General features: G+C 40.0%; 2 protein-coding genes and 1 long non-coding RNA gene across 4 annotated transcripts; all 3 read left to right on the top strand.

The window, feature by feature from the left end:
- The first annotated feature begins 229 nt into the window (after nucleotides 1-229).
- On the top strand, nucleotides 230-14,197 carry LOC103717660 (glutamate--glyoxylate aminotransferase 2). Of its 2 annotated transcripts, XM_039116386.1 has the most exons (14): nucleotides 232-565; nucleotides 742-908; nucleotides 6,769-6,834; nucleotides 7,042-7,159; nucleotides 9,566-9,647; nucleotides 9,736-9,823; nucleotides 9,971-10,129; nucleotides 10,416-10,589; nucleotides 10,695-10,826; nucleotides 11,569-11,634; nucleotides 11,838-11,902; nucleotides 12,352-12,443; nucleotides 12,536-12,692; nucleotides 13,845-14,197. In XM_039116386.1, the coding sequence occupies exons 2-14, from the start codon at nucleotides 792-794 to the stop codon at nucleotides 13,972-13,974; spliced, it is 1,446 nt and encodes a 481-aa protein (XP_038972314.1). In that variant the 5' UTR covers nucleotides 232-565; nucleotides 742-791; the 3' UTR covers nucleotides 13,975-14,197. The 2 variants fall into 2 exon arrangements, with proteins under 2 accessions (XP_038972315.1, XP_038972314.1); XM_039116387.1 differs by lacking the exon at nucleotides 11,569-11,634 and having other exon boundaries at nucleotides 230-565.
- On the top strand, nucleotides 915-3,536 carry LOC113463421. The gene is made up of 2 exons (XR_003387613.2): nucleotides 915-1,813; nucleotides 1,904-3,536. It is a non-coding gene; the product is annotated as an uncharacterized LOC113463421 (long non-coding RNA).
- A 4,984-nt stretch (nucleotides 14,198-19,181) lies between the features above and the next one.
- LOC103717659 (elongation factor 1-gamma 2-like) lies at nucleotides 19,182-25,025 on the top strand. The gene is made up of 8 exons (XM_008806135.4): nucleotides 19,182-19,395; nucleotides 19,529-19,572; nucleotides 21,495-21,644; nucleotides 21,742-21,802; nucleotides 21,884-21,936; nucleotides 22,016-22,117; nucleotides 22,197-22,701; nucleotides 24,318-25,025. The coding sequence occupies exons 1-8, from the start codon at nucleotides 19,197-19,199 to the stop codon at nucleotides 24,695-24,697; spliced, it is 1,494 nt and encodes a 497-aa protein (XP_008804357.2). The 5' UTR covers nucleotides 19,182-19,196; the 3' UTR covers nucleotides 24,698-25,025.

Below are 25,025 nucleotides of genomic sequence, written 5' to 3'. Positions count from 1 at the left end.
CTCAGCACGTATCCAACCTAGAAAAAACTGAAGTGGGCCCCACTTGAAGGAACTCACGCCGTATGAGCTGATCGGTGGCAAACCCTGTTTGCTGTTCCAGCATCCGAATCCGTGGCAGATCGCTCCACGACAATGATACAATGCACCAAATTCCCAACCCACGTTCTCTATTTCACCCTTTTTCTCCCTCTCTATCTATCCAAGACGGTTCTCTCCAGTCTCCACCAGGAGTTCCGGCTGGTGCCCTCTCCACCACACTTCTGGGAGCCCCTTCCTTCCTTTCTTTGCCTCTCACTTCCCCTCGTTCTCTCGATCCTGATAACCTTTCTCCCTCTCATCCCCTCCCCCCTTCCTCTTTTATAATCTGTGGCGGTGGATCTCTGCGCTCCTCCAACCATCCCTTGGGTGACGATCACAAACGGATGTGGCCCCCCTCCCTTAACCACATTATTCTACTCCCTGTTTCTTTACTTACCCCACTGAGTCAACCTCTCGCTCCCTCTTCCCCTCTCCTTCACCACTATTACGTGTGCCTTCTCCTTTGTGTTTCGGGATTGCCAATTAGGTGAGCTTGGTTCTTCCTGTCGTCGTAATGTTTGTTGAATTTATCTCTAGGAGAAATATTGGCTATCCATTTTTTTTTTTATGGTTTTTGATAGCGGGATCAGATTATTGATTGAGTTTAATCTATTCTCATTTTTTCGGAGTTTAATCTGACGGGAAGTTGCAATTGCATGGCAGAAGCGTGTACCGCTCTCTCTCACTCTCTCGGGGCCATCAGTTAACTCACCATGTCTCCGAAACCCTTGGACTACGAGTCGCTGAACGAGAATGTAAAGAAGGTTGCGTATGCTGTTAGAGGAGAGCTTTATCTACGGGCTTCCGAGCTGCAGAAAGAAGGGAAGAAGGTTTGTTTCTTTTAATCCGTGGCCTTTCTTATTGTAGAGTTGCAGTATTTCCACTCGGTGGTAACCTGAAATTGCAATAGTAATTGTAATAATCCTAATAATAACAAAAGTACTAATAGTTATAATGCGACTGAGACAAGTTACATATAAACCCATGAACATTTATCAATGATCATGCCAAAAATGAAATATGTAACCCGTTGCTGCTGGAAATCGGCCCGACCAAAATGCTGAGCTGCTGGAGGGCTCGGACGATTAGTTGTTCAAACCGTAGAAGCTCGCCATATATTGTGATGTGCTTCCGTAATGAGGTGTTGGCTGCTATGCTTGGGTGGCGATGGCTCCAACTCTACTCACTCCCGAGGTGGTGCCAGAAGGAGGAGACAGTGCATGGACTTTTGTTTGCCCACGATGTGGGTTGATGTTTCTACATAGGTCGTTATTGTCTTGACGAAGATTGGTTAGCTTGCCAGGTCTTTAGCTCGAAGGCCGGTGAGACAAAAGGTCTGTATATCCTCTTGGGCTATCTTGACCAAGAGAGGTCGGTTGGCTCGCCAATTCTTCTAATCAGAGGTCTGTAGATGGAAGGTCGACATCTCCACTTGGGTCGTTCTGATTTGGAGAGGACAGTTGACTCACCAAGTCTTCGGCTCAAAGGCCGGTGGATGGGAGATTAGCATCTCCATTTGAATCATCTCGAATTGGAGAGGTCGGTTGGCTCGCCAAGTGTTCGGCTTGGAGGCCGATAGTCGGAAGGTTGGCATCTCCACTTGGACTCTTCCGATCCAAAGAGGTCGGTTGGCTTGTCAAATCATCCAGCTCAGAGGCCGGTTGATGGAGGTCGGCATCTACACTTGGGTCATCTAACCTGAAGTTGGCTCACCAAATTTTTGGTTCGAAGGCTGGTACGGGAGGTTTGCAATTTCACTTAGGCCGTCTCGACTTGGAAGCCCCCTTTGGAAGCTTCCCTAAAAACTTCATAACCACATTTGCAGGTTGGGGTTGTTGGATGGCTCGCTCAATGAACGGAGATGTAGCCTCCATGAAAACTCCATCAGAAACTTTTTAACCACGAAGGCTTGCAGGTCGTGGCCGTTAGATGCTCGAATGTGCCTTTGTCGATGGTCGTATCGAGATGCATCTAACCTCATGCTCGCTTGGGAGCTAGGTACCTATCCTAAAACACTTAAGATAATTTTTTCCAAGAAGAAAAGAGTTTCATTGATAAGTCGGGTTTACAGAATGCGTTGATGCATCTTACTAATGATAAGCTCGGAGGTTGGCTGACTTTCACGTCCAAAGTATGCCCTCTTTAGATGATCCAAATGGTAGCTTCCTGGGCGTATGACCTTGAATACTTTTGTTGGGCCACTTCCGTCCTTTTGAGCACCAGATCTTTAGGTCATAAGAATTTAACTTTCACTCGGGAGTTTCCGAGAGCTTTTAGGCACCGAGCTCAAAGTTTTTGGCCGAGCTTGAGGCTGGCGAGGAGGGCCTCATGCTCGGCCTCGTTGTTGGATGCCTTGAAGCCAAAATGCAAGGTATAATCCACCACGACTCCATCAGAGCTGGTGAGGATTAACCCAGCTTCGCTTCTGTTCGTGTTGGAGGATTTGCCAACATGGAGCATCCAAAAATTTTTTAGCTTGTGCTCCTCTAGCTTCGTGCTGACCTCAGCATCCTTAAGAATTTTGCACTCCATAAGGAAGTCGGCTAGTGCTTGAGCTTTGATGGTTGGTCGAGGTTGATAGTGGATGTCGACCTCCCTGAGCTCGACTACCCATTTAATTAACTTTCTCGACATATCTAGCTTCTGCTGGACTTGCCTCAGTGGATGATCGGTCAGCACGGTGATGAAATTGGCCTAAAAGTAGGGCCAAAGTCTTCTAGCCGAGGTAATGAGAATATAGGGTACCTTTGTGAGCTTAGAATATCTTGTCTCAGCATCTCGGAGGACTCGATTTGTGTAGTAGATTGGCCTCTATGCTTCATCTTCTTCTCGGACGAGAATCGAGCTTAGCACCAAGGGGGATATAGTCGAATAAAGATAAAGTATTTTCTCTAATTTCGGTTTGGTAAGTAGTGGCAATGAGTTGAGGTAGTCTCGGAGCTGGTCAAAGGCGGCTTGATACTTTTTGGACCACTGAAAATTCTTGATTTACATCAGCACTTTGAAGAAGGGAAGACATCTTTCCATTGATCTCGCCACAAATCTGCTGAGCGTCGCAACGCGACCTGCTAGATGCTATACCTCTTTCGTCCTTGGGGGCTTAATTTCCAGCATAGTATGGATCTTTTTCGGATTAGGTCAATCCCGTACTCTGTCACCATAAACCCGAGAAATTTTTTTGAGGTAACCCTGAAGGTGTACTTGTTCGAATTGAGCTTCATGTGATACTTTTTCAGAGTTTAGAAGGTCTTTCTGACGTCGGTCACATGATACTCAGCCTGCCTTCTTTTGACGTCGGTCACATGAAGTTCAACATCTGGTGATCTAACATGGCGTCTTCAAGCTGGTCGATCCTCGACAATGGAATGTTGTCTTTGGGAAGTCAATAAACACTCCATTTCACATTAGCTTTCTTTGCAGGGACGACGTTGGTCAGGTAGTCGGGGTCATCCTCTCACTGCTTGATGGCAAAAAGGGTGTTGAAACCTTTTCTCTATCTTTGGCTGCTCATAAGATGTGCAGCGAACATTCAATCGAACTGCTCAAAAGGATGGATGGAGTTCGGTTGAAGCCTAGTGTACCATAGCCAAGCCGCCTTCCGAAGCGTGGCTGGGAAGGCTCTGCATAGTATTGAATCGGTGGCTCTTATGAGCATCATGAAAGCTTTGAAGCTTTCTAAGTGGTCCAAAAGCTCGATAGTTCCCTCGTACGTCTCAAGCTGTAACATCTTGAACTAGGGAGGAATAGGCTCCTCCATAATCTTTGCCAAGAAGGAGGGCTCGATGGTGAACTCGACATCATTCCTAAGCTCAGCGTGGTGTTGCCTCAAGGCTACGAGGTGGCGGTCCATCTCTTAAAGCTCGCGGTCAAGGATGCCCTCCTTCCTGGAGGCTCTTTCAAATTAGCGGGGTAAGGAGTGGCCAAACGTTGATCCCTCCCGAGATGGTGAGCTCGGGGATCGACGCCTATTGTCTTGTTTAGGGCTTCATGGATGAGAATGACGGTTATGCGAGGCCTTCCCCCAGGCTCCAAGGACAGGAGCGGTGGCTCTGCTGAGCCGGCCCTAGACTCCGAGGAGGGGAGGGTGGCTCAGCTATGCAAGGACACCGTGGTCGCTCGGCCCATGAGCTTGCTGCTGGTGCTGGTTGATGGTCATCTGCTGCAAGTTCTGGACGACTAGAGTCAGCACCTGAATCTGCTGTATGAGTAGGTGAAATTGCTCAGTAGTAACCATTGGTGTTGCTTGTGGCTCTGGTAGAGGCAGAGCCTTTCAAGGGCGCTGTAGAGAGCCGTCAAATTCTACAGGCATATTTGGCTAGGTAGTTGAGGGTGCTGCCTATGCTTTTCGAGGCTTCATGACTGAGTTGTCTGTTGTTTGGTGAAACCTCTGGTAGTGGGATCATGGGCTTTTCCTTTAGTGCCAATCTACTGTTGTTGGAAATTGGCCCGACCAAAGTGCGGAGCTGGTTGAGTTGTTGGAGAGCTCGGATGCTTGGTTATTCAGACCATTGAGGTTGGCCAAAGATCGTGATGTGCCTCCGAGGTGACGAGGTCGTGGTTGCTATGCTTGGGTGGTGATGTCTCCAATGCCGCTCGCTCTCGAAGTGGTGCTGGAAAGAGAGGATCGTGCTCGAATCTTCGCTCTAATGCTGAATCTGACCTAAAACAACAAAGATGAAGTCTTTTTGTTGGAGAGTGTCTGGAGGGGACTCTTCGATGCCTAAGTCAGACGGACTCTCAAGAAACAACGGAGGTGTTGTGAGAGTGGTAGAGCAACAGCACAAGGTAAGAAGGCTTGAGAGTACTTATATGGAAGGTTTCTCAAAAATGGTTTATATAGGAGAGGGTCAGCACCCCTTGCCGAGGAATTCAGGCGTACGGCTCGGCTATTTTTGGTAGCCCATCGCACGTCTTGAAGGTCAAGCATGGGCATTTCACTTGTGCATCGTGCTTCTCCTGTGCGGTTATGGAAACGACTCGTGATCGTGGCCGAGGTGTTGTTAGCTGGGGAGAGAATTTGAAATTCGAAAGACTTCCTGTGTCATTAGATCGACCATGTAGTGGGCTTTGACTGGTTGATTGGAGGCTTCGTGGCGAGCTTTGATTGGTCGATCTGCCACATCAGCTGTGGTTGGTTCCGAGGCATATCATAACCTATGAAGTCATGTATATATATCCATTGGGATCCTAAGTCAAGGCTATCATTGTCGCGTAATTGCATTGATAGTCTTTCTTATCAATGTAGTATATTGTTAAATTTCTTATAGTAAATTATCTGATTTGATGTATGGGATGTTATCAACTTCTACAGCATTTGGTTTAAATGATTGCCTAATTCAGGTGTTGATACATTTCCATTGCAGTTGCTTTATCTAGGTACATACCCTAATTAATTAAATTCCAAGACTACATTTTGGAGCCCTTTCTCTATTTTGGGGGTGATTGTCTGCAAATATTCAGAAAGAGGGCCATCACGTGGAAAATATGCTTGTGATGTATAGGTGGTTAATGAAACATGGACAATTGTGATTTGTGAACAGCAAATTGGAATCATAGAGGAAATATGTGACGAAAAGGGTATAAAACATATGCAAAATTGAAAGTATCCGGTATGCAACACACATTATTGTACATCTTAAAGAAAATGAGGCTCTGATAAAGATTAATGGTCAGCAAATACCTGAGAAATCAATATGGAAATGTGACTGAACTTTAAGGTTGTTTCTGGGTGGATGAAGTGGAGAATTTTTAGATTGTCGTGAGAATTTAGTGATGCCATTGATTTTCAAAGGACTACTTTCAGAAGACACCAATCGGACTAGTTTGTTACAAGATTGAGTGGAGTGATAAAAGAGTTTTCCTGCATTGCTAGTTAAAGTAAAACTTAGTTTCATTTGTCTATGACTATTAGCTCTGGCTTTTCACAAGAGCAGGGGGCATGCAAACTTCTCCAAAATTTTGTTCCTACTTAAGTGGACTTAACATTTAGCCCAGGCTCTTGCAATTTATTTAAGACAATAAGGCAGATTAGCTTGTATGAATCGAGCTAAGCAAAGACAAAAGAATCCTTAACATAAGATATGCATCCTCAACCAGGTGAGCATGACATCAGTGTGAACGTGCTTGGTTTATGGGTAAACTTCAGTTGCTTAAGGTGAGAAATGAAGGTCAGGGTAAAAAATTAAGTCATGGAGAATTTTGAGTTGAGATTGTCTTCAATGTGCAACAAAAAGCTAGTGCGTGGTGTTTTGAGAGACTAAAATTTGATCAGATTCATTCAACAGAAGTGTATGTTAACCTTGGTTAAATTTGTCAGAAAGCTCTCAAGTTAGATATTGAATGTCAGGTAGCATGAATGTACTTCAGAATTCAAAACATGGTTCACAGTGCTGATACAAAATATATGCGACACAATCTGTTGTTATGCTGACTTATAATTACTGAGTTAGGCCTTTTTGTGCTCAATTATTTCAGTCTGGTACGCAATCATGTTGATGCATATGATTTTTTAATGGTGGTCTTCAGCTGCTAATAAAATTTGGACTACATCCCAACCACTTGAGATCTGAAATTTGAGTACATGCCAGTATTTAGGGACAGGCTTCCCTTTTCCTGAAAAATATGCCGTGCATGTTATAGTGATCTGAGCTGGATCTTTTTCTGTCTCACTGATCCTATTATTATTTGCAGATCATATTTACAAATGTTGGCAATCCTCATGCTCTAGGACAGAAGCCATTGACATTTCCTCGTCAGGTTTTTGACTTTTATTGCTTCTTCTTTGCCTATTTAATTGTGGATAGCTGTCATTCTTCTGTCTTTTGCTTAATAAAGTACGCCTTCCTGACACTTAAGTTTTGAGAAATCATTATGATGATCCAGCTCAAATTTGATGAAAATGCAACATTAGTTATCTGTATTTTGCTTTGCAAATTTGTCATGACAAGGCTCCTTTTCTCACAGGTGGTAGCATTATGTCAAGCTCCATTTTTATTAGATGATCCTAATGTGGGGCTTCTCTTCCCAGCAGATGCCATCGCTAGAGCTAAACATTATCTTTCATTGACTTCGGGTGGTTTAGGTATTTAATTTCACATATTTGGCGTTGTTATTCTCATTCCTCCAATTGTCTTTATGCATCTTATATCTTGATCTCCAATTTGCGGATAAAATTAAGAATTTCTTCCAGTACCTCCACCTATATAGGAAGAATTGAGTAGATATGAATTTGAAATGCAAAAAATGAAAAACAGTTTCACTGAGGAAACCTCACGTCAGAGACATAACAATCTACAATTTCAGCAAATCTCTGTTTGCCTTAAATCTGACATTGGAAAATTTGCTAACCAGGTAAATTCTTTTGTTGAAAAATAATATAAAATAAATTTGTTCTAGAACTTCAGTTGTTGAAATATCTAAATTCATGCCATCAGGCCAGCAATAAATGCATGGGTAACACCCTAGCTGCTATCTGATAGCCTTGAACATTGTGCACAGGAAAAACTTCCTTGCATTGTTCTAAATTCTGGAAGCAGAAATAAGTGTCCTTGGACACTCTTCCTTCTAAAGCTTGTTGTATATGCTGAGCAAAAATGAAGTTGGTGACATCAAATCCTAGGCTCCCCAAAATGACTTACATGATATCTAGGTGATATGTTGCAGGGTTGCTGTAAAAGACAGAGAGGCATACTTCACAACCTGTGTCATCTAGAACATCATTTGGATAAATACTAAATGTAACTGGATGAAATCCAAAGTCTGAGAAGTTTTGTGAGCCTTGTATGGTTGGCTAGTTGGGAATGGTAGTACGCTTGTCACTAGTGTTGCATAGACATAGATATAAGAATCGGGTTCAGATTTGACTTGACAAGAGGGAAAGAGAGATGCAGGGATGCATAGGATAAATTACTAATTTCAACCTTTAAACATCATTTGTTTAAACATTAAAGGGAGACTTTAAAAAGATATTGTTTGTTAAGGGCGTTCAATATACTATTTTCATCCAAATTTCCAATTAGTTTAAGGATATAAGAAAAAAAATTCTTTACAGTGTTATTTCATGACCTACATTCTTGGCCAATCACTAACAAGAACAAATATGGACTTCTAACATGAAAATAAAGGGTCAAACTCATTGGTCGGACAGTTCAACTCTCCACCAATCTTTAAAATTGACAACCATAGGACTTCGTAAGTATCCAAGTGTCTAATAAGCATTCGACTCATATATGTATCAGACTTGGATTTTTGGATCTCGAGGCTAGTGTCCAAGTAACACAACTTGTTCAATGATTTACTGTTCAATGATATTTGAATCTTCGATCAAGGATATGCTTCTATATGGAAGAATTAGTAACAAGTGAACAAAAAATTATTAAATATGATGTATAAATTACCTAATGAGAAGTGGTGTTGTACCATCAAGAGTCTAGGAAATTGAAGATGTCAAGGAAATTCATTTCTTAAGCTTCATTGCATAACCCTTAGCACTTTCATGTAGTCATGAAGACCAGAGTAAAAAAAAATGGGGGTTGGGGGTGGGGGGGGGAGACCATTTAAACTAGTATTCTGCATTCTTGAGATCAAGGACTGTTGTGCCGCATTCTTGAGATCAAGGACTGTTGTGCCGAAACCAGAGCCCAGACCGGTTGCCCAGCAGCATGGCTCGGTACACCCCTATGTCATTTTGTGCCGGGCTCGTACCGATACAGTAGAGAGAGTGAGGGAGAGAGAGAACGGGAGAGAGAAAGAGAGAGAGAAGGGGGAGAGAGGGAGGAAGAGAGGAGGGTGGCGGAGGCTGGTGATCTTTGTGGAGGCAGAGAAGGGGCTCTGCCTCCGATTTTCCTGTTTCGTTGAAATATGGGTCCCAGAGGGGGCCCCTTTTTTTTTCATGCCGACTTCACTTAAAAATCTCGAAAATAAAAAGAGCCTCTCTGGGACCCCTATTTCGCCCCTCCAATGCCTCCTCTGCACGGCTCGTTGGCCGGCCTCCACCTCTCTCTCACTTCCTTCCTCACCCTCGCCCTCTCTCCCCTGCTCTCTCTTCCTCTCTTCTCCTTCTCTTCCTCCATCGTCGATTTCTCGTTTTGTTTGCTAGAACTATCCCGGTCCGCTGGTATGACTCGGTACGCCCCGAACCGGGTGGTTCGGAACGATTCCGCCGACCATACTTGAGATTCAAACATTCATTTGCTACCATCTTTGTGTAGTGAACTAAAATATGGTACTCTCCAATTGCAGTCACAAGAGTTGATATTTGCTAGTTTATCTTATTTTCCCATATTTCCCCTGGTATTTTTCTTATCTTGTAAAACAAATTTTGCTATGATTTGTAATTACATGCTTAGGCTTGGATTAATGTTTTTCATCAATTATTATCATGCAAAGTTTCAAAAAGTTCAACATGGAATGCAGGCTTCTCTCTTCTTTTTTTATATTAAGTTAACCATGTGAACTTGAATGAGAGCCCTCACTGTTTTTTTGACAGGTGCATATAGTGATTCTCGAGGTCTGACTGGAATAAGGAAGGAAATTGCGGATTTTATTGAGAGGCGTGATGGGTACCCTAGGTAATAAAATAGATATTTATGATGATGGGGCATATATAGTTTCAGTTTGTGCAACCACAGTTGATTATATATATTGCACTTTTTGCAGTGATCCAGAACTTGTATTTCTCACTGATGGTGCCAGCAAAGGTGTAATGCAGATACTAAACACCATTATCAGAAACGAGAAGGATGGGGTATAATCCTTCTTGAACGACTGCAAACATATTTATAATATGAAGACCAACCTTTGTTAAAAAAATTGACATTTTTAACTTCTATGTTACTTCTTTTACTCTTCTTTGGTTCTCTGAGTTTGGCATTTAGTATCCTATCTTTGGCAGATTTTGGTTCCAGTTCCTCAATACCCCCTTTATTCAGCTACAATATCATTATATGGTGGTTGTCTTGTTCCATATTATTTAGAAGAGGAGGCAAATTGGAGTCTTGACTTCTATAATATTCGCCAATCTGTAGCAGCAGCACGTTCAAAAGGGATAACTGTAAGTACTTGGCTATGTTAAATCTCTTCTTCTTTTTTTCATTGTATTGTATCCATCCAAATAAACATTGAGGATATGCCTAAATATTAACAAGCAGTTCAATAAACCAAAAATTAACAAGAATTATTCGCATCATCCATGGATAATGGTTCTTGCTTCTTTTCCATACCATAAATGGCTAAATTCATGATCCCATGCTCAATTGTAATACTATGTTTTACTTTCACATTCAAGCATCCTACTTTAATAGCAAACTGTATAGCATCTCTTTCATTGATGATTTCAGGTTCGAGCCATGGTGATCATAAACCCAGGAAACCCTACTGGTCAATGTCTCAGTGAAGCCAATATTAGGGAATTGCTGAAATTTTGTTTCCAAGAAAACTTAGTCCTGCTTGCAGACGAAGTTTATCAGCAAAATGTATATCAGGATGAACGACCCTTTATAAGTGCAAGAAAGGTGAGCAATTTTATTGCATGTTTTTATCTCTGAAGCTGATCTGACAAATACTAGTTATCTGGAGTTCTACTTTAGCCTGAAAGTAATCACTCTTTGATATTTAAGATACTGTTTGACATGGGTCCGCCTATAAGCAAAGAGGTCCAGCTTGTGTCTTTCCACACTGTGTCAAAAGGATATTGGGGAGAATGTGGACAGCGTGGAGGATACTTTGAGATGACTAATCTTCCTCCTCAGGTATGCTGTTTCTGTCAAATGTCCTTTTCTTTATTTTCTGTAAATTAAGGGTCAATGATATATCACAGGAATCTTTATCTGTATACTGACATGTGCATATTTTGCTTTTGTAATATCATTTTATGATCTCAGAATTGCTAGGTACTTTTTTTTTGAATATTTGGAATGCTATCAATTTTTGCACCATAATATTTATAAGTTTTATCTTAGAATTTCTGAAAAAGGTAGACTAAATTTAAAAATTTACTAGTATGATTTCTCAATACTCGTTGTAATTGCCAACTCAGCATATTTTTTTGATGATTTGTACATTTACTTCTTTTCAGCAACTGGAATAATTTGAAAAAAAAAAAATTCATTTGTGCTGAAGTAATAGTGTTTTTACTAATGGGCATTAATGGATACAACATCTTTTTTGAACCCTCTGGTGTTATTAAAGGTGCATTTTTGCCAGTTCCAACATTATGAAAACAAATTGAGCATATACTTGATAAGGAAAAAGGGTAACAATGAAGTTTTCTTTCTTATGGTGATGAATAAATGGTTCAGAGACATATGAGGAATCAGGAAACAATGAATTTAGACATCTCAACATGAATACTCAGTAACTTTAGTACCTATATCAATTTATTGTAACTTGTCTGGTTTACTTTATAGCCAGATCCCATGGAAGTATGCTTGTAGTTTGTTGTAGTCCATAAAATACTGATACTTGTATTTACTTAATTTGGATATGGCACAGACAGTAGATGAGATCTACAAGGTTGCATCTGTTTCACTCAGTCCAAATGTCCCCGGGCAGATCTTTGTAAGTCAATAAGTTTTGTTAAAATGGTTTATTTTTAAATGTTCTTGTGACAATACAAATTGCGGTATTATGACAATATCAAAGTAAGTTTCCTGTTGCATACTTGTGCTATAATGCTACTTAAAGTTATATCTACTTATTTGGTTTATCCTATTCCCATTATTATATTGTTTCATGAAGCAAAAAACAACTTTATTTTCCAGTTAGGCTTGATGGTTAATCCTCCCAAACCAGGAGATATCTCATACGCGAGGTTTGTTGCAGAGAGGTATGATACGATTTGATGTAGTAATATTAATATACATGTATGAATGATACAGTTAGCATTTAACTTTGACCCATCTATATCTTTAAGTGTCATTCCCAAGTAAAGGCAATTAAAATTTTATGCTGTGATAAAGGTTGATGCATGATACATAGTTCCCAGCAGGTTATGTGCCTTTTGTGGGGTACAAACCACTGCTACCTATGAGTCTTATCCATTGGTCTAAATATCCTTTAATACCTCAAGCTATGGTGATTTAATATAGATGTATTGACATGATAACAAAAACTAAAGACAAGGGTCATCTTTTTTTGGCTAATTGCGGTTTGTAGATAGAAAAAATTGCCATATCATAAGGTTGTCATATTGACAATGCTGGGTTAATATATTCCTCTACATTCTTGAACATTTGTCATCTATATGATATAATGTGCCATTGTTTTATTCTGCAGCAAGGCTGTCCTTGAGTCCCTGAGGAGAAGAGCACATATAATGACCGATGGATTCAATAGTTGCAGAAATGTAGTTTGCAATTTTACAGAAGGTAATACATACCAAGCATTGTATCTGTCTTTGATTATTCTCAAAATTTCTGTCAACTCTCGAACTTGGCTGCTCATTTGAAAGTTGGTTCAGGAGCCATGTATTCATTCCCACAAATATGCTTACCACCAAAAGCAATTGAAGCTGCCAAAAAGGCTGGCAAAGCTCCTGATGTTTTCTATTGCCTCAAGCTCTTGGAAGCAACTGGCATTTCCACTGTTCCTGGCTCAGGTTTTGGCCAGAAAGAAGGGTAAGTATTCTGGAAGTTCTTTTATTCTTAAATATACCATTTTTCTAGTATCTTGTAGTTTTGGATCATAAAATTTTGGACAGAACTATTACATCTGTCTACAAGGTATATAGATATGTACATATGTACATATCTTCACATGCAAATATACACATATAGTTACATATAGATGTGTATATGTATGTAAGGTATGTGCTTAATTGATAGGTAATGATCAAAACTGCATCTTATATAATTGATTGTGCCCTATTTTGATGTCCTCCAATGTACCCCATACTTCAAGCCTGCATCACGCTGGTTTGGCACCCCAGCTTTTCTTTCTTGTGTTGATTCCTTTGATTGAAACCACAACACATGCAGAAAACTCATTCACATGCATTCTTGTTAAGATGAGATGTGGAGTCCAAATTGAGCATTCATGTCGATTCACGGCTTAGAGGCCCATGTCCTACAAGTTCTCGTATTTTAAATATCTTGTTGCAATTCATTTCTCAGTAAAGCAAACAAATTGCCAACTCTTGGTGATTCCATTCGATCAGAAAAAGCCCATCTCGACACATCAGGATTTTCAACTTACCTACTTAACATGCAGGCTTAAAATTCAAAATGAACAAAATCTTGATTTGTTAATACCTTCCAAGTGAGTCAGAATGCTCCTGTTACCAACTAGCACTTGCTTGGATGGTATCATTTTTGCCACTTGGGCAAAGGGGGCAAGAGTTCGATTCTGGTTGGAGTAAACCGTGAGGGTTGGAGTGGTTAGAAAGGCCGGGATTAGACCCTCCTAATCCCCCCCCGCCCCCCCCCCCCCCGCCCCCCCCAACCCACCCTCGGGGGATTCTGTTAATCGAGCATTTTAAAACCCTCTATTTCACATTACCCACAGGAGTGTTCATTTGGACATTAAACCTGTTGGGGAAACACTCAAAACATGAGTATAAACAAGCTTGATAAGATATTCGATCTGATATGTTGGATTTGATCTTTTGTCTGCAATTTTGTTTACCTAACTGACACCTTTTTCATCTCTAGGAGCTTGACTGCATTTGAATTTACAAAAAGATAATGATGAGTGAACAGAATTTCCATTTTAACTTCTCCCAGTATGTTTCAATGGAAATCATTAATTAATGTCTTCTAACCTTGGGGCAGGGTTTTCCATCTAAGAACAACCATCCTGCCAGCAGAGGAAGAAATGCCTGCTATAATGGCTAGTTTCAAGAAATTCAATGACGAGTTTATGGAACAATATGAAGACTACAGAGGCTACTCCAGGATGTAGGTTTGTTATATGGAATAAAATAAAGCATACTGAAGGTGCATGGGAAAAGAACTTCTCTACCTTTAAGATAATTTCTGAGAGTGTAAGTCAATAATGACTTCTCAAGATCTTATTATATAATGATTTGTAGAGGAAAATTTAAAATAAACCCCAGTCGTCTGTTATTGAAATTTGCCAAAGGAATCAGTGTATTGACTTTTACTGATTTCTCTCTTCGCCATTATTCTTCTAGTGGTCAGGGATTATTTTGTTTGAAACTTATGATTATTTTCAAATGCTGAAGTAGTTATCATAAATTATTGTCTTCATCATGCATTCATAACATCCTCCAAAAAATGGCTTGTTGATGAGCTTAAGTCATGCAGTAGCAAGAAATTGATCCATTTCCCTCTTCTATGTACGGTACTTCATGTAGATCAATAATGTCATTCATAAAATATTGTTTAGTTAGCATTTGTACGTAGAATATAGGGGGTTTGTTTGTGCAGTTTGATCTCCAATGGCTAACTCTTCAAAGATTCATTCGATAAAGTTGCTATTTTGTGATCTGAATGTCGTAGATACAAAATACCGAAATAATTAGAGAATAGTAAAACATAATGATATACTTTGGGACAACAGGTCTTTTGCCTTCTTCATATGTAATAGTGGTTGTATCTTTCACGTAAAAGGATTCACACATATCCAAAAAAGGATTCACACGTATCCATCCACGCACGCTTCGTCAGGCGGTGAGCTCTCTGTCCGTTGATTGAGCGTGTATGGTATTCGTACCACCGATGGCATGTGACTCGGGAATTGCCAAGGCCGGCGGGATTCCCTCGGGCCCGGAAACCCGCGTCGGACCCGACCCGTCGCATCGAAATGACGAGATGGCGAAGCAGGGGTCAAAAGCAAATGGCGCTGTCTGCCTCCTCGCGGGAGGAACCACCGCCGTCGCCGCCCGCGGAAGAAACACGGTCACGACGAAACGCTGCTTCCTGTTGGGGCTCATGTATCATTTCCTTCTACCAATCCTGGTCCAGAATTAATGAGCTCCGTCACCTCCGCGGGCGCACGACTTGCCTACAATAATGCAAACGGACGGGACTACTTTTCCAATCAGTTGACAGCTGCTGCTGGGTGCACGTGAAGTACACATGAGAAGAACTTTGTGATGGTTGTTGTTCTCGTTACTTTTATTTTATCTGATTATTTTTGAATCATCCTTTGTTTTGATATATATTTAAAAAAAAACAAAACTTAAATTAATAAAAATATATCACACTATTTCTCTTTCTCTCTCTCTTTATATATATATATATATATGAAGAAAAAAGTTAGAGTCCTCTTTGAAAGAAATTTGTAGAAAAAAATAAGAGGAAAAAAACCCACAACTTGACTTTTCAAAAAAAAAAAAAAAAACAGCATGACTTGAACTCTTCAATAATTTCTAGATAATTTCTAGTGAAATTAGTTTTTAGTTTTCTACTGCTAGTGGATTCTGAATTTATGAAATTTTCAACTTAGAACTTGTTTGGCTATTTCTATAGAATTGCGCTAAAAATTTTGTAGGATTTGTGATTGGCCATTCATTTAAACATATGATTCTATATCAACCAAACTCTACTCAGCCTAAATTATATGGAGAAAAAAAATCTTCATTGCAGACTAAAAAATTTGGGCTATATTTGGACAGGCTTTTAGAAAATGCAAGTTAGATGGGCCAACAAGCTCAATTTTTATAAAATTTTTAGCTCAATCTTATAACAGAGGAAAAAAAGAAAGAAAAAAGAGTTGAAAAAAGTACTTGCGAGAAATGGTGGCGCTTCTGTGCAGAGAAGAAAAGGGTTGAAAAAATAAATTGCAGTGGTGGTTAGGTTTACCTTCGGTTCTAATGTGTTTTGCCATAAAGTCTTGTTGGGTACAACTGCTTGTCCTACGAGCTAATGCATGTTGTTAATTTGTTGTATACTTAGTTAATATCATTGGTGTCCATATTATACGGTGCTCTATATAGATCCTTGAATTTAGTTGTTGTAACGCCGCAAGTCAGGCAGTTATCGTGGGTTGCATGATGTAATTTATGCTAGGAATTTGCTTCCTTTGTCCCTCCATGGACTACCTTTGCACAAATATTATTACTGTAAACCAAAGAAAATCAACAACGAGCTCTGAAAAAGTTGTAGAGCCAAACGTGATTACTACAACGAAGAAATCATCTTCCAAAGGTATTCATATATAAATTTAAAAATAACAGTTTCTAAAGCAATATTATCGAACAGTAGCAAGGCATGAAGAGACGAATAGACGATGCACTCTTTTCGAGGACATTAAAGATATTAAATTTTATACAACTTTAAATCAGAATAGGTCTTATTACTTTAGATAGTTGACTGGTGCCCAACTCTGAATGTAAAGTCTGCAGGCCGGAACCAATGCACAGACTTGATCGTTGGCGTCGGAGGCTATTACACCGGACGGAACATCTAAAGTCGGCAGTCTTGGGGAGAAACGAAAAAGGTTAAAAGTCACGGCAAATGCCGACTTCACCGGTAACATGGAATTGGCGGGAAAAGGAACTCGGGCATGGTTTGGCTTCCATCTGCAGGTGGTTCCGGGCCAGCGAATCAGGAAAGGAGAAGTATGGGCAAACAAGACGTCATGCTAATAATTCGAACCACAATAAAGTGGGTGATTCTGATCAAAGAACCCATTGGATGTTACTCTTCGGAATTGGGCACAAGGAAGATGAAGGAGACTGTGGAGAACCTGTGTATTAGAACGAGATAGAGAATGGGTAGAATCTTCTTTAGTCTCTAAGGATACCAAATGAGAATCTTGCTGTAGAATTGCCCAGGTGCAGGGAAGCTCTCTCTTTCAGTTCTTCTTTTGGAAGGAGATTTGTATTCTAGTTAAAATGCATCTTTCAGGGAGAAGCCTCGAGGATTTTGTGCTATTGAGTCCGAAGGATTGTCAGGTGGAATCATTATTATGTGGAGGATTTGTGCAATACTGTTGATGTCTTTCCATCACTGTAGCCAACAAGTTTGTTGGTTATTTCTGAGCCTAATGCTGAGCCTTGTAGAATGAGATCACCACTATTATGCAGCAGGGTGTTCCAACTGTTGGGGTCGCAGGCCTTTTTCCCAGAAGATTGGAGTTAGAGAATTTCGTCCGTTTATTGCTACCAATATGGACTTATAGATCTTAGCTTCATCAGGCCTAGGTTTACATGGTGTAATTATCAATAGGGGTTGGCCAAAGTTCGGAAGAGGATTGATAAGGCATATGCAAACTCCAGTTGGACCCAAAGACTCCCCAATTCCCATGTTTGCCATCTACCTCCTATATTTATTGACCACGGTTCTCTTTTAATTTCTACCGATGATAATATTCAATGTAATCCCCCGTTTTGCTTTGAGAAAGTCTGGATATCATACGCATAATCCTAGGAGACTGTTCGAGAAGCTTGGATCACAGCTATACCTATGATAACTCACCAAAAGTTTGGAACCAGCTCGAGTCGGGATGAGGTTGCAAACCCTCATCAATTGAATAATGAAAGGGTGAAGAGATAGTGTAAGCTCGACCCCAAAACTTTCCTCATACAGGCCGAGCCGAGATGGAGGAGAGTTTGTTACCCGGTCTTTGGGACCAGCAAGCTCAAAAGTGAACTTGACAGAGACGAAGTGCTGAGCTCAGATCAAATCCATCTCCACTTGGGTGCGGACTGATACTTTATAGTCTAGGCCAAAGTGGACTTCGGGCTCAATCTCACTCAAAGGTGAGGACTGCTGAGCTCGAGGAGAATGGTCGGATGACCAACTCCCTACGGAGACTTAATCCTTAGCGTCACTCATGGTGAATAAAATAGGGAGGAAAAGAGAAGGAAAAGACAATAAAAGAAAACCCGAGCAGCTAAAAGCAGGAACCGACCGATAATTGGCAGAAACCACAAAGAACGCCAGAGCTAGAGGAAAAAAAATTCGTCGAAGAACCACCCAGGAGATGCAAATGTATAGAAAGTGCGAAATGATGGAGGTGATTATCCTTATATAGGGGCACGAATGCCCCTAATTAAGGCGACAGTTCGATTACTCGAGCCGATTCATTCACGTGTCAGCTCAGGATATGATATGAGCGATTCACCAAGATCACCGCATTAATGACACCTCGAAAAAATCCCAAAATAATGGCGCCTCGGGATAGCTCTAATATGATAACGCTTCGAGAAGATCAACTGACACATTAAAACTCCCTTCTAGAAGTTGTCCTTGATCGAGATGACAATATGACTTTCGTTATCCGAACTAAAATACAGTTCGACCTTGGAAGGGGGGGTAAGTGATGGAGAAAATGTTGGATATCTCAAACTCGAATTAGATCGACCTCTTGGCCTCGGTATTAACCGAGGTGAATAATTTCAGTGAAAACCAAGGAGCCACTCCTCACGTACTAACAAAGAACAACAGCTATAGTAACATTGCTGTCAATGAACGATCACATAATTACCGCCATGTGCTACTTACATAGGATGGTTTCCACATTGTAAACATGTAACTGACCTTTACTTTGCAATTACTACATGTCGTACAAAATCAGATAACAGATTGATATATTACCCTATATAAAAGGGTGGCTCGAGAGTCTTCAGCTAAGCTGATTTAGAGACTTTACTCTACAAAGATTTCTCCTTTTTATAATATTGCCTCATTTTCAGACTTAGGCTTCGGAGGGCCATCCGATAGAAATTTTTTGGCAGGCAGACTTCTTGTAGGTCGTCTCTAGAAGAGACCAGTTCTTCCGCACTTCGATCGCCTCATTCAATTCGATTTTCATCGATCTTAAAGCAAACCGAGTAGTGCTCCGACCTTAGTTCGGGTTTTAGCGGCAACAAGACTCATAGAATTTTAACGCTTGAAAAAAAATTTGACATAAATATCTAACAATTATGCCACCTTGCATAATTTTCTTATTTCCAATTTTTCTTGTGTTTTCCACCTTAAAGATTGGGTCGAGTATTGTAAGATCCATAGCAATTTAGACCACTGCATTTGCGAGGCAAGCAACCCAACCCGACGCCTTAGATTGGCCACCGATCCAACTCAGCACAACGTTTTATACTTTTCCACGCATAAATTCCTCTTGATCTGCCGTCCGCATCCCCATTCGAAGCCATCCAGGCCGCTAATGTAAATTGTCAAACTACAAAGTAATAACGCTTCTATTTGACGCTAGTTATGAAGGGACAAGATGTATCTATAAGCACTCTCAACGGCAGATCTATTCATCTCAAAGGGACATCACAACCCCGGTGCTTTTGCCCTAGCGAGATTAGAGCTTCTTATATGTGCGACGCCGGAGGCGTATTACAAGCATCCTCGTTTTATTCCTCGCGCCTCTCCTCTGCTCTTCAGCGCCGCCCGGCCTCCTCTTTGGGTATTATTCGCCCACCTGTTTTTCTCGGTTACTCCGATCTGGATTCCTGGTTCTTCTCCTTTTCTCGATTCACAAGTAGATCTTTTGTGTTCCCTTTTCTGAGTTTTATTTTCTCTATTTTTGATTTGTCTAGATACGATATCAAGGCGGAGGCAGACCATCGGCTCTATGGCGCTGGTGAGTTTTTTTTCAGATAATTGTGGTTGTTGCTCCAGGATCTTTCTTCATGATCTCAATCTTGTTTCCTGGGAGGTGTTAGGATTTTAGGGTTTTTTTTATATATATTCGTTTCATGGAAGGTAGAAACAAAGAGAGTAAGATGGCTAGATGGTTACTTAATTCAAAATTGTGTTCTCGTTTTGTTTGCTCCTGGAACGTTCATGTACGATTGAAGTAAGCCAAATTCCTTTTGCTTGATAGTAATCTACTGCTGATTTTGCCTTCCCCAATACATTTATGTTTTTCGCTAGGAAGTTGGAATTTTGTTTTTGCCGTGTATAACTGGTGATATAGGGTTTTATTAGGGTTTCAAGAGAAAATTTAGTTGTGGGCTTAATGGATTGGGTATGTGGTGCTAGGTCTTGGTTTTTTATGTCATCATTAGATTGGTCTTTAAAAAGTTAGTTGCTTTACATAGAAGCTTAGGGATCTCACTTTGCAACAAGTTTGCTATACGGAGAAATTTTGTCTGGGGGCAAAAGATTGATATCTGATGGTCACTTCTTGCTATGTGTATGCCGGTTTGTTTCAATAGCTCTTTTTTTTTTTAAAAAAAAGGTTCTGTTATCTTTTAACATATGATATTGGGTATTATTTGTGTTATGTTAGATTTTATCTTTTTTTCTTCTTTTTGGCAAATTACTATGTGACAATTACGTCTTTTGGTGGGTGCCAACCATGATAAGACTTTGTTTGATTTCTTGATTCTTTAAAGAAATTATTCACCTATTTGATAAGATGGTCTCTTTGCCACATAAGTAGTGTCTAGATTCAGCCAGGCTCTCAGTCATCCCCCTTGGGTTGTAATTGCCTTCACAACTTTGTAATGGGGGATGACACCTAGCAAGTGGGCATGCAGACTGGATGAGCTTTAACCCATGACACTTGTCTATGATGCTCCTAGGCCATAAGTTTTGGCGTGTAGATTATGATGGTCAACATGAATTTTCTTTTGGGTTTCTGACAATTGTTATGACGCTCAAGGATTTTAACTTTGTTCCATGTTATCCAAGTTTCAAGCCAACACTTGACTTTAGTACTCCTGTTTGTTGTATTATACCATGATATATTGTGGATCATGTAAATTAAGATGCTATGCCATTAGCTATGTTTAATAATATCCAAGATGCCTCAAAGGCTCAAAGATCAAATATTTTGGTATCTTCTTGCAACAGATTTTGACAGATGTTGTATGCCTCGTTTTGCTGAAGCCTTTGATCCTTTCAACCTCCTATTTTTAATGTGAGAGAAATGTTCGGAAACACAAAGGGGTAGGTGAGTGGGTGAATTGTCAAAAGGAAATGGAAAAAGTGCAGGATGTGAGCAGAATGAAAAGTGGTGATTGGATGGGAGTTGGGGGCCTTGTAGGGTTGAGTGTGGAGAGAGTGGTGTAATGGCTGTATGATTTGTGATATCTGGAGACAGAATGATGGTGAATTTCAGATTTATTGATAAGGATCATCATAATGTCTCAATTTTGGCAAATATATGTGGTAAAGAGTGATTTACTTGGAAATTAATCAATGCCATTATTCCCCATTTCCTCATCCCCATCGAATTTCATTTCAATTTTGATTATATTCATCTTATCTTCAAGCATCATACAATCTCATGCATTATATAACAATTAAACAAGTCCTTAAAATGTTCATATTTTTTTTCTTCTCTTTGAAAAACCGCTGGAAGTCAGACACTCAACTACACACACAAAAAAAAACACTTGTGAAAAAAGATAGGTATCAGCCGGGGAATATATTTTAGTTTTACTCAGAATTTGTTTTAATTTTGTTGGTAATGCAAGTTCGCTTGTTGATATTGGTAAACATTCAATTGAGTTGATTTGTATATTAAAATGATGCATTGATACCTGTACCTTACAGATTTTGCATGCCGGTAACACAAACAAGAATGGTTTCAAGGCACTTATTGCAGCAGAATACAGTGGGGTCCAGGTTGAACTGGCCAAGAATTTTGAAATGGGTGTATCAAATAAAACTCCTGAGTTTCTTAAGATGAACCCTATAGGGAAGGTATGCACTATGCAGTAAGTCTCCATATAAAGATCCTTAGGATAACAATCTGTTGCTGTGTCTTTCTGATGGAGAAAAATGGTTTATGATCATGCAGGTTCCTGTATTGGAGACACCTGATGGTCCCATTTTTGAGAGTAATGCAATAGCACGTTATGGTATGGAAGGATCCTATACTATCATGGTATATCTTTTATGAAATCTGATATTGTAGTAATTATTTGTTTCTTTCTCTCTAGTTACCCGCTTGAAGGCTGACAATCCTCTTTTTGGTTCTTCACTTATTGATTATGTAAGTTTTCTGGCTGCTAGCATTTTAAGCTTATTATGATGCCTGTGTTAATTATTAATGTTTCAAAATATCGTTTTAGGCCCGAATTGAGCAATGGATTGACTTTGCATCAATGGAGATTGATGTGAATCTATCACGATGGTTATATCCAAGACTGGGATATTTCCCATTTACTGCTGTGGTTTGTTTTAAATCCTCATATTTTGTTTTCATAGTCTATGGTATATATCTTTGCACACTAAAGAATTGTCCTTGTACAGGGTGAGGAATTTGCAATTTCTGCTTTGAAGAGATCTCTAGGTGCTCTGAGCACTCATTTATCCACAAATACTTACCTTGTTGGCCATTCTGTGACCTTGGCTGATATTATCATGACATGCAACCTTTATATTGGATTCAACCGAATCATGACCAAGAGTTTTACCTCAGAATTTCCTCATGTTGAAAGATACTTCTGGACTATGGTTAATCAACCAAATTTCTCCAAGGTATTGGGTGAGGTAAAGCAGGCAGATTCAGTTCCACCTGTTCAGTCACAGAAAAAGCCTGCTCAACATAAAGAGTCTAAGCCGAAGGAAGCTAAGAAAGAACCCAAGAAGGAGCCTGCAAAGCCTAAAGTAGAAGATGCTGTGGAGGAAGAAGAGGCACCCAAGCCCAAACCGAAAAATCCTCTTGACCTGCTGCCCCCTAGTAAGATGATATTAGATGAGTGGAAGAGGTTATATTCAAATACAAAGACCAACTTCCGCGAGGTTGCCATCAAGGGTACTCCTTTTGCTCTATATCTTTGTGGTTTGGTTGCATGCAACTGATGTGGCTTCAAATCCAGTTACTGGAATTGCCTCCTCTCTTTTTCTTGCTCATTCACCCACTCACCTACTCACCTACTCACCCACTCGCCCACTCACCCACTCACTCACTTGATAGCTATAATTGCAGTCACATGTAACTTCAGAAGGCAGTCACCGTGCTACAGCTTGACCTATGATTAAAAGCAATCTTAGGCTTAGTTGCAGCTGTTGAAGGTAGTGGGGCATTTATCTAGTGTTAGATACAACTTACGAGTGTATTAGGATATGCAATTTCAGTCAGCATCGTTAGCTTCCAACAAGCAAACAAGCGTGTGAAAGTTTAAAATGTTTTTTAACTAAATTCAATAACAAGACATTCTGATGTTTATATGAAGACTACAGTGGTGATCTTTTTGTAATCTTTCACGATAGCATGCCCCTTTGGCATCAGAAGCAATTCACACCCCCACTTCCCCAACACAAGCTTTTTGACCATTCTAGTGCTGACGTATTGTTCTCGTAGATACATTGGTGTAATGTTTGAAAAATCTAGAGGACAACTTATTTTTGAGCCTGTTTGCTCTCATTGGTAATGGAGTGTGTATATATATTTATGTCATCATCTGAAGCCTGCGTATAAAGGGTGTACTCTCTATTGTTTCGACAGATTTATCTCTGCTTTTCCTCATGGTCCATAAAGCATATCACATTGATAGTAATAATGCTTCTTATATTAATATATTTGAAGCATGGTTTGAACATATTCTGCATGATTGTAATATCTTGGTAGAAAGTAAATCTCTATGTTTATTAAATATGTGAACGGCAAAAGATCAAGTTTTTTTGTAAATTTTTCTCCTTTATTATATGCAGGAGATCAGTATTTGGAGGAAAGAACTGGGCATACTGGGTGCCCATCTAACTTGCTTTCATTTGAATATTGTGAATTGCTAGGATCTTACACTGTTAATTTTCTCAGTGGCGCTAATTTATTTAATCAGTCATATTTTTTAATGTTTGGAATAATTTGATTAGGGGCAATCGGGTAAATGTTCAGAATTGGAAAAAATAATCAGACGAATTTTTGGAAAGTCAGAGATATTTTGAATAATCTAAAGTTACTAATACTCCCTTTTTGTCTAACCAAAAGGATGCAGCACAAGAGATCAACTGAACGTTTACTTCATCAAATTTTTATTTATTGAATGCCGCCTTTAGCAAGTTTATAAGGAAAGCTTTAGATTTTTCAGTCACTGACTTTTGATTAATTTGTTTAATTGAGAATGGTTCTGAGAATCATCTGGCAATGAAAAGAATCATGAATAAGCTGAAACTATCTCAGTCAATGCCTGGTACATGGTCGATGGTCGGTTTGATTTGTGAAGTAGATGGGCTGTTATTGAGGGAGTGGGATCCAATACAGGACTTGTGATATTGAGATGAGATTTAGGAGAAAAATCAATGAGTTCTAAGATACATCTGCTAATAATGCTTATAATAAATCTAATGTTTTAAATATTTTACAACTAGAAGTTTTCACTTAGCATTTGCTTGTGCTAGATATCATGCTAATCTTTTGTGCTGTTGCAGGTTTCTGGAATATGTATGACCCAGAAGGCTACTCTTTATGGTTCTGTGACTACAAGTACAATGATGAGAACACCGTCTCATTCGTGACCCTAAACAAGGTAAGTGGATTCCTGCAGCGTATGGACTTGGCACGAAAGTATGCATTTGGCAAGATGCTTGTAATAGGCTCAGAGCCGCCCTACAAGGTCAAGGGGCTGTGGCTCTTCCGTGGACAGCAGATCCCACAGTTTGTGCTTGATGAGTGCTATGACATGGAGCTTTACGAGTGGACCAAGGTGGACATAGCCGATGAAGTGCAGAAGGAGCGGGTAAATGCCATGATTGAGGACCAGGAACCCTTCGAGGGTGAAGCCTTGTTGGATGCCAAGTGCTTCAAGTAATCTTTTCATTCAGCCTTATACCGTGATTTATCTTTATTCTGCCCTTCTCATGCTGGAGCTGGTATCTTTGTTCTGGTGATATCATTAGTTGCTGGTTACAACTTTTTCTATCACGCGGTCCGTTTTGTTACCTGAGTTCTGCAAAACAGAGTCTTTGTTTAGGTGGTTGGTCTTTCTTTTTCGCTTGGTGTTTTGTTAATTTGGGACTATGATGTCTATTATTTATCTGGACTCACTTTTAGGAGAGAGCTATGTGCTGATTGTGATTCCTACAAGTTATAACCAAGTTATATTGTTTTAAGGGTTTAATGCTCTGCTAGTTCATTCA

Source organism: Phoenix dactylifera, unplaced genomic scaffold, assembly GCF_009389715.1.
Source record: "Phoenix dactylifera cultivar Barhee BC4 unplaced genomic scaffold, palm_55x_up_171113_PBpolish2nd_filt_p 000089F, whole genome shotgun sequence".
Taxonomy (NCBI): Eukaryota; Viridiplantae; Streptophyta; class Magnoliopsida; order Arecales; family Arecaceae; genus Phoenix; species Phoenix dactylifera.
Note: the sequence above shows the minus strand (reverse complement) of the source record. Positions and strands in the feature narration are given on the sequence as shown.

What these genes read in the sequence shown, in the direction of transcription:
- LOC103717660 (XM_039116386.1), top strand. Translation starts at nt 792, where the DNA reads ATGTCTCCGAAACCCTTGGACTACGAGTCGCTGAACGAGAATGTAAAG. An exon ending in CACGTTCAAAAGGGATAACT is followed by an intron (nt 10,130 to 10,415) that starts GTAAGTACTTGG and finishes TGATGATTTCAG; the next exon opens with GTTCGAGCCATGGTGATCAT. An exon ending in TGACTAATCTTCCTCCTCAG is followed by an intron (nt 10,827 to 11,568) that starts GTATGCTGTTTC and finishes GATATGGCACAG; the next exon opens with ACAGTAGATGAGATCTACAA.
- LOC103717659 (XM_008806135.4), top strand. Translation starts at nt 19,197, where the DNA reads ATGAAGGGACAAGATGTATCTATAAGCACTCTCAACGGCAGATCTATT. An exon ending in AGATGAACCCTATAGGGAAG is followed by an intron (nt 21,645 to 21,741) that starts GTATGCACTATG and finishes ATGATCATGCAG; the next exon opens with GTTCCTGTATTGGAGACACC. An exon ending in GTTCTTCACTTATTGATTAT is followed by an intron (nt 21,937 to 22,015) that starts GTAAGTTTTCTG and finishes ATATCGTTTTAG; the next exon opens with GCCCGAATTGAGCAATGGAT.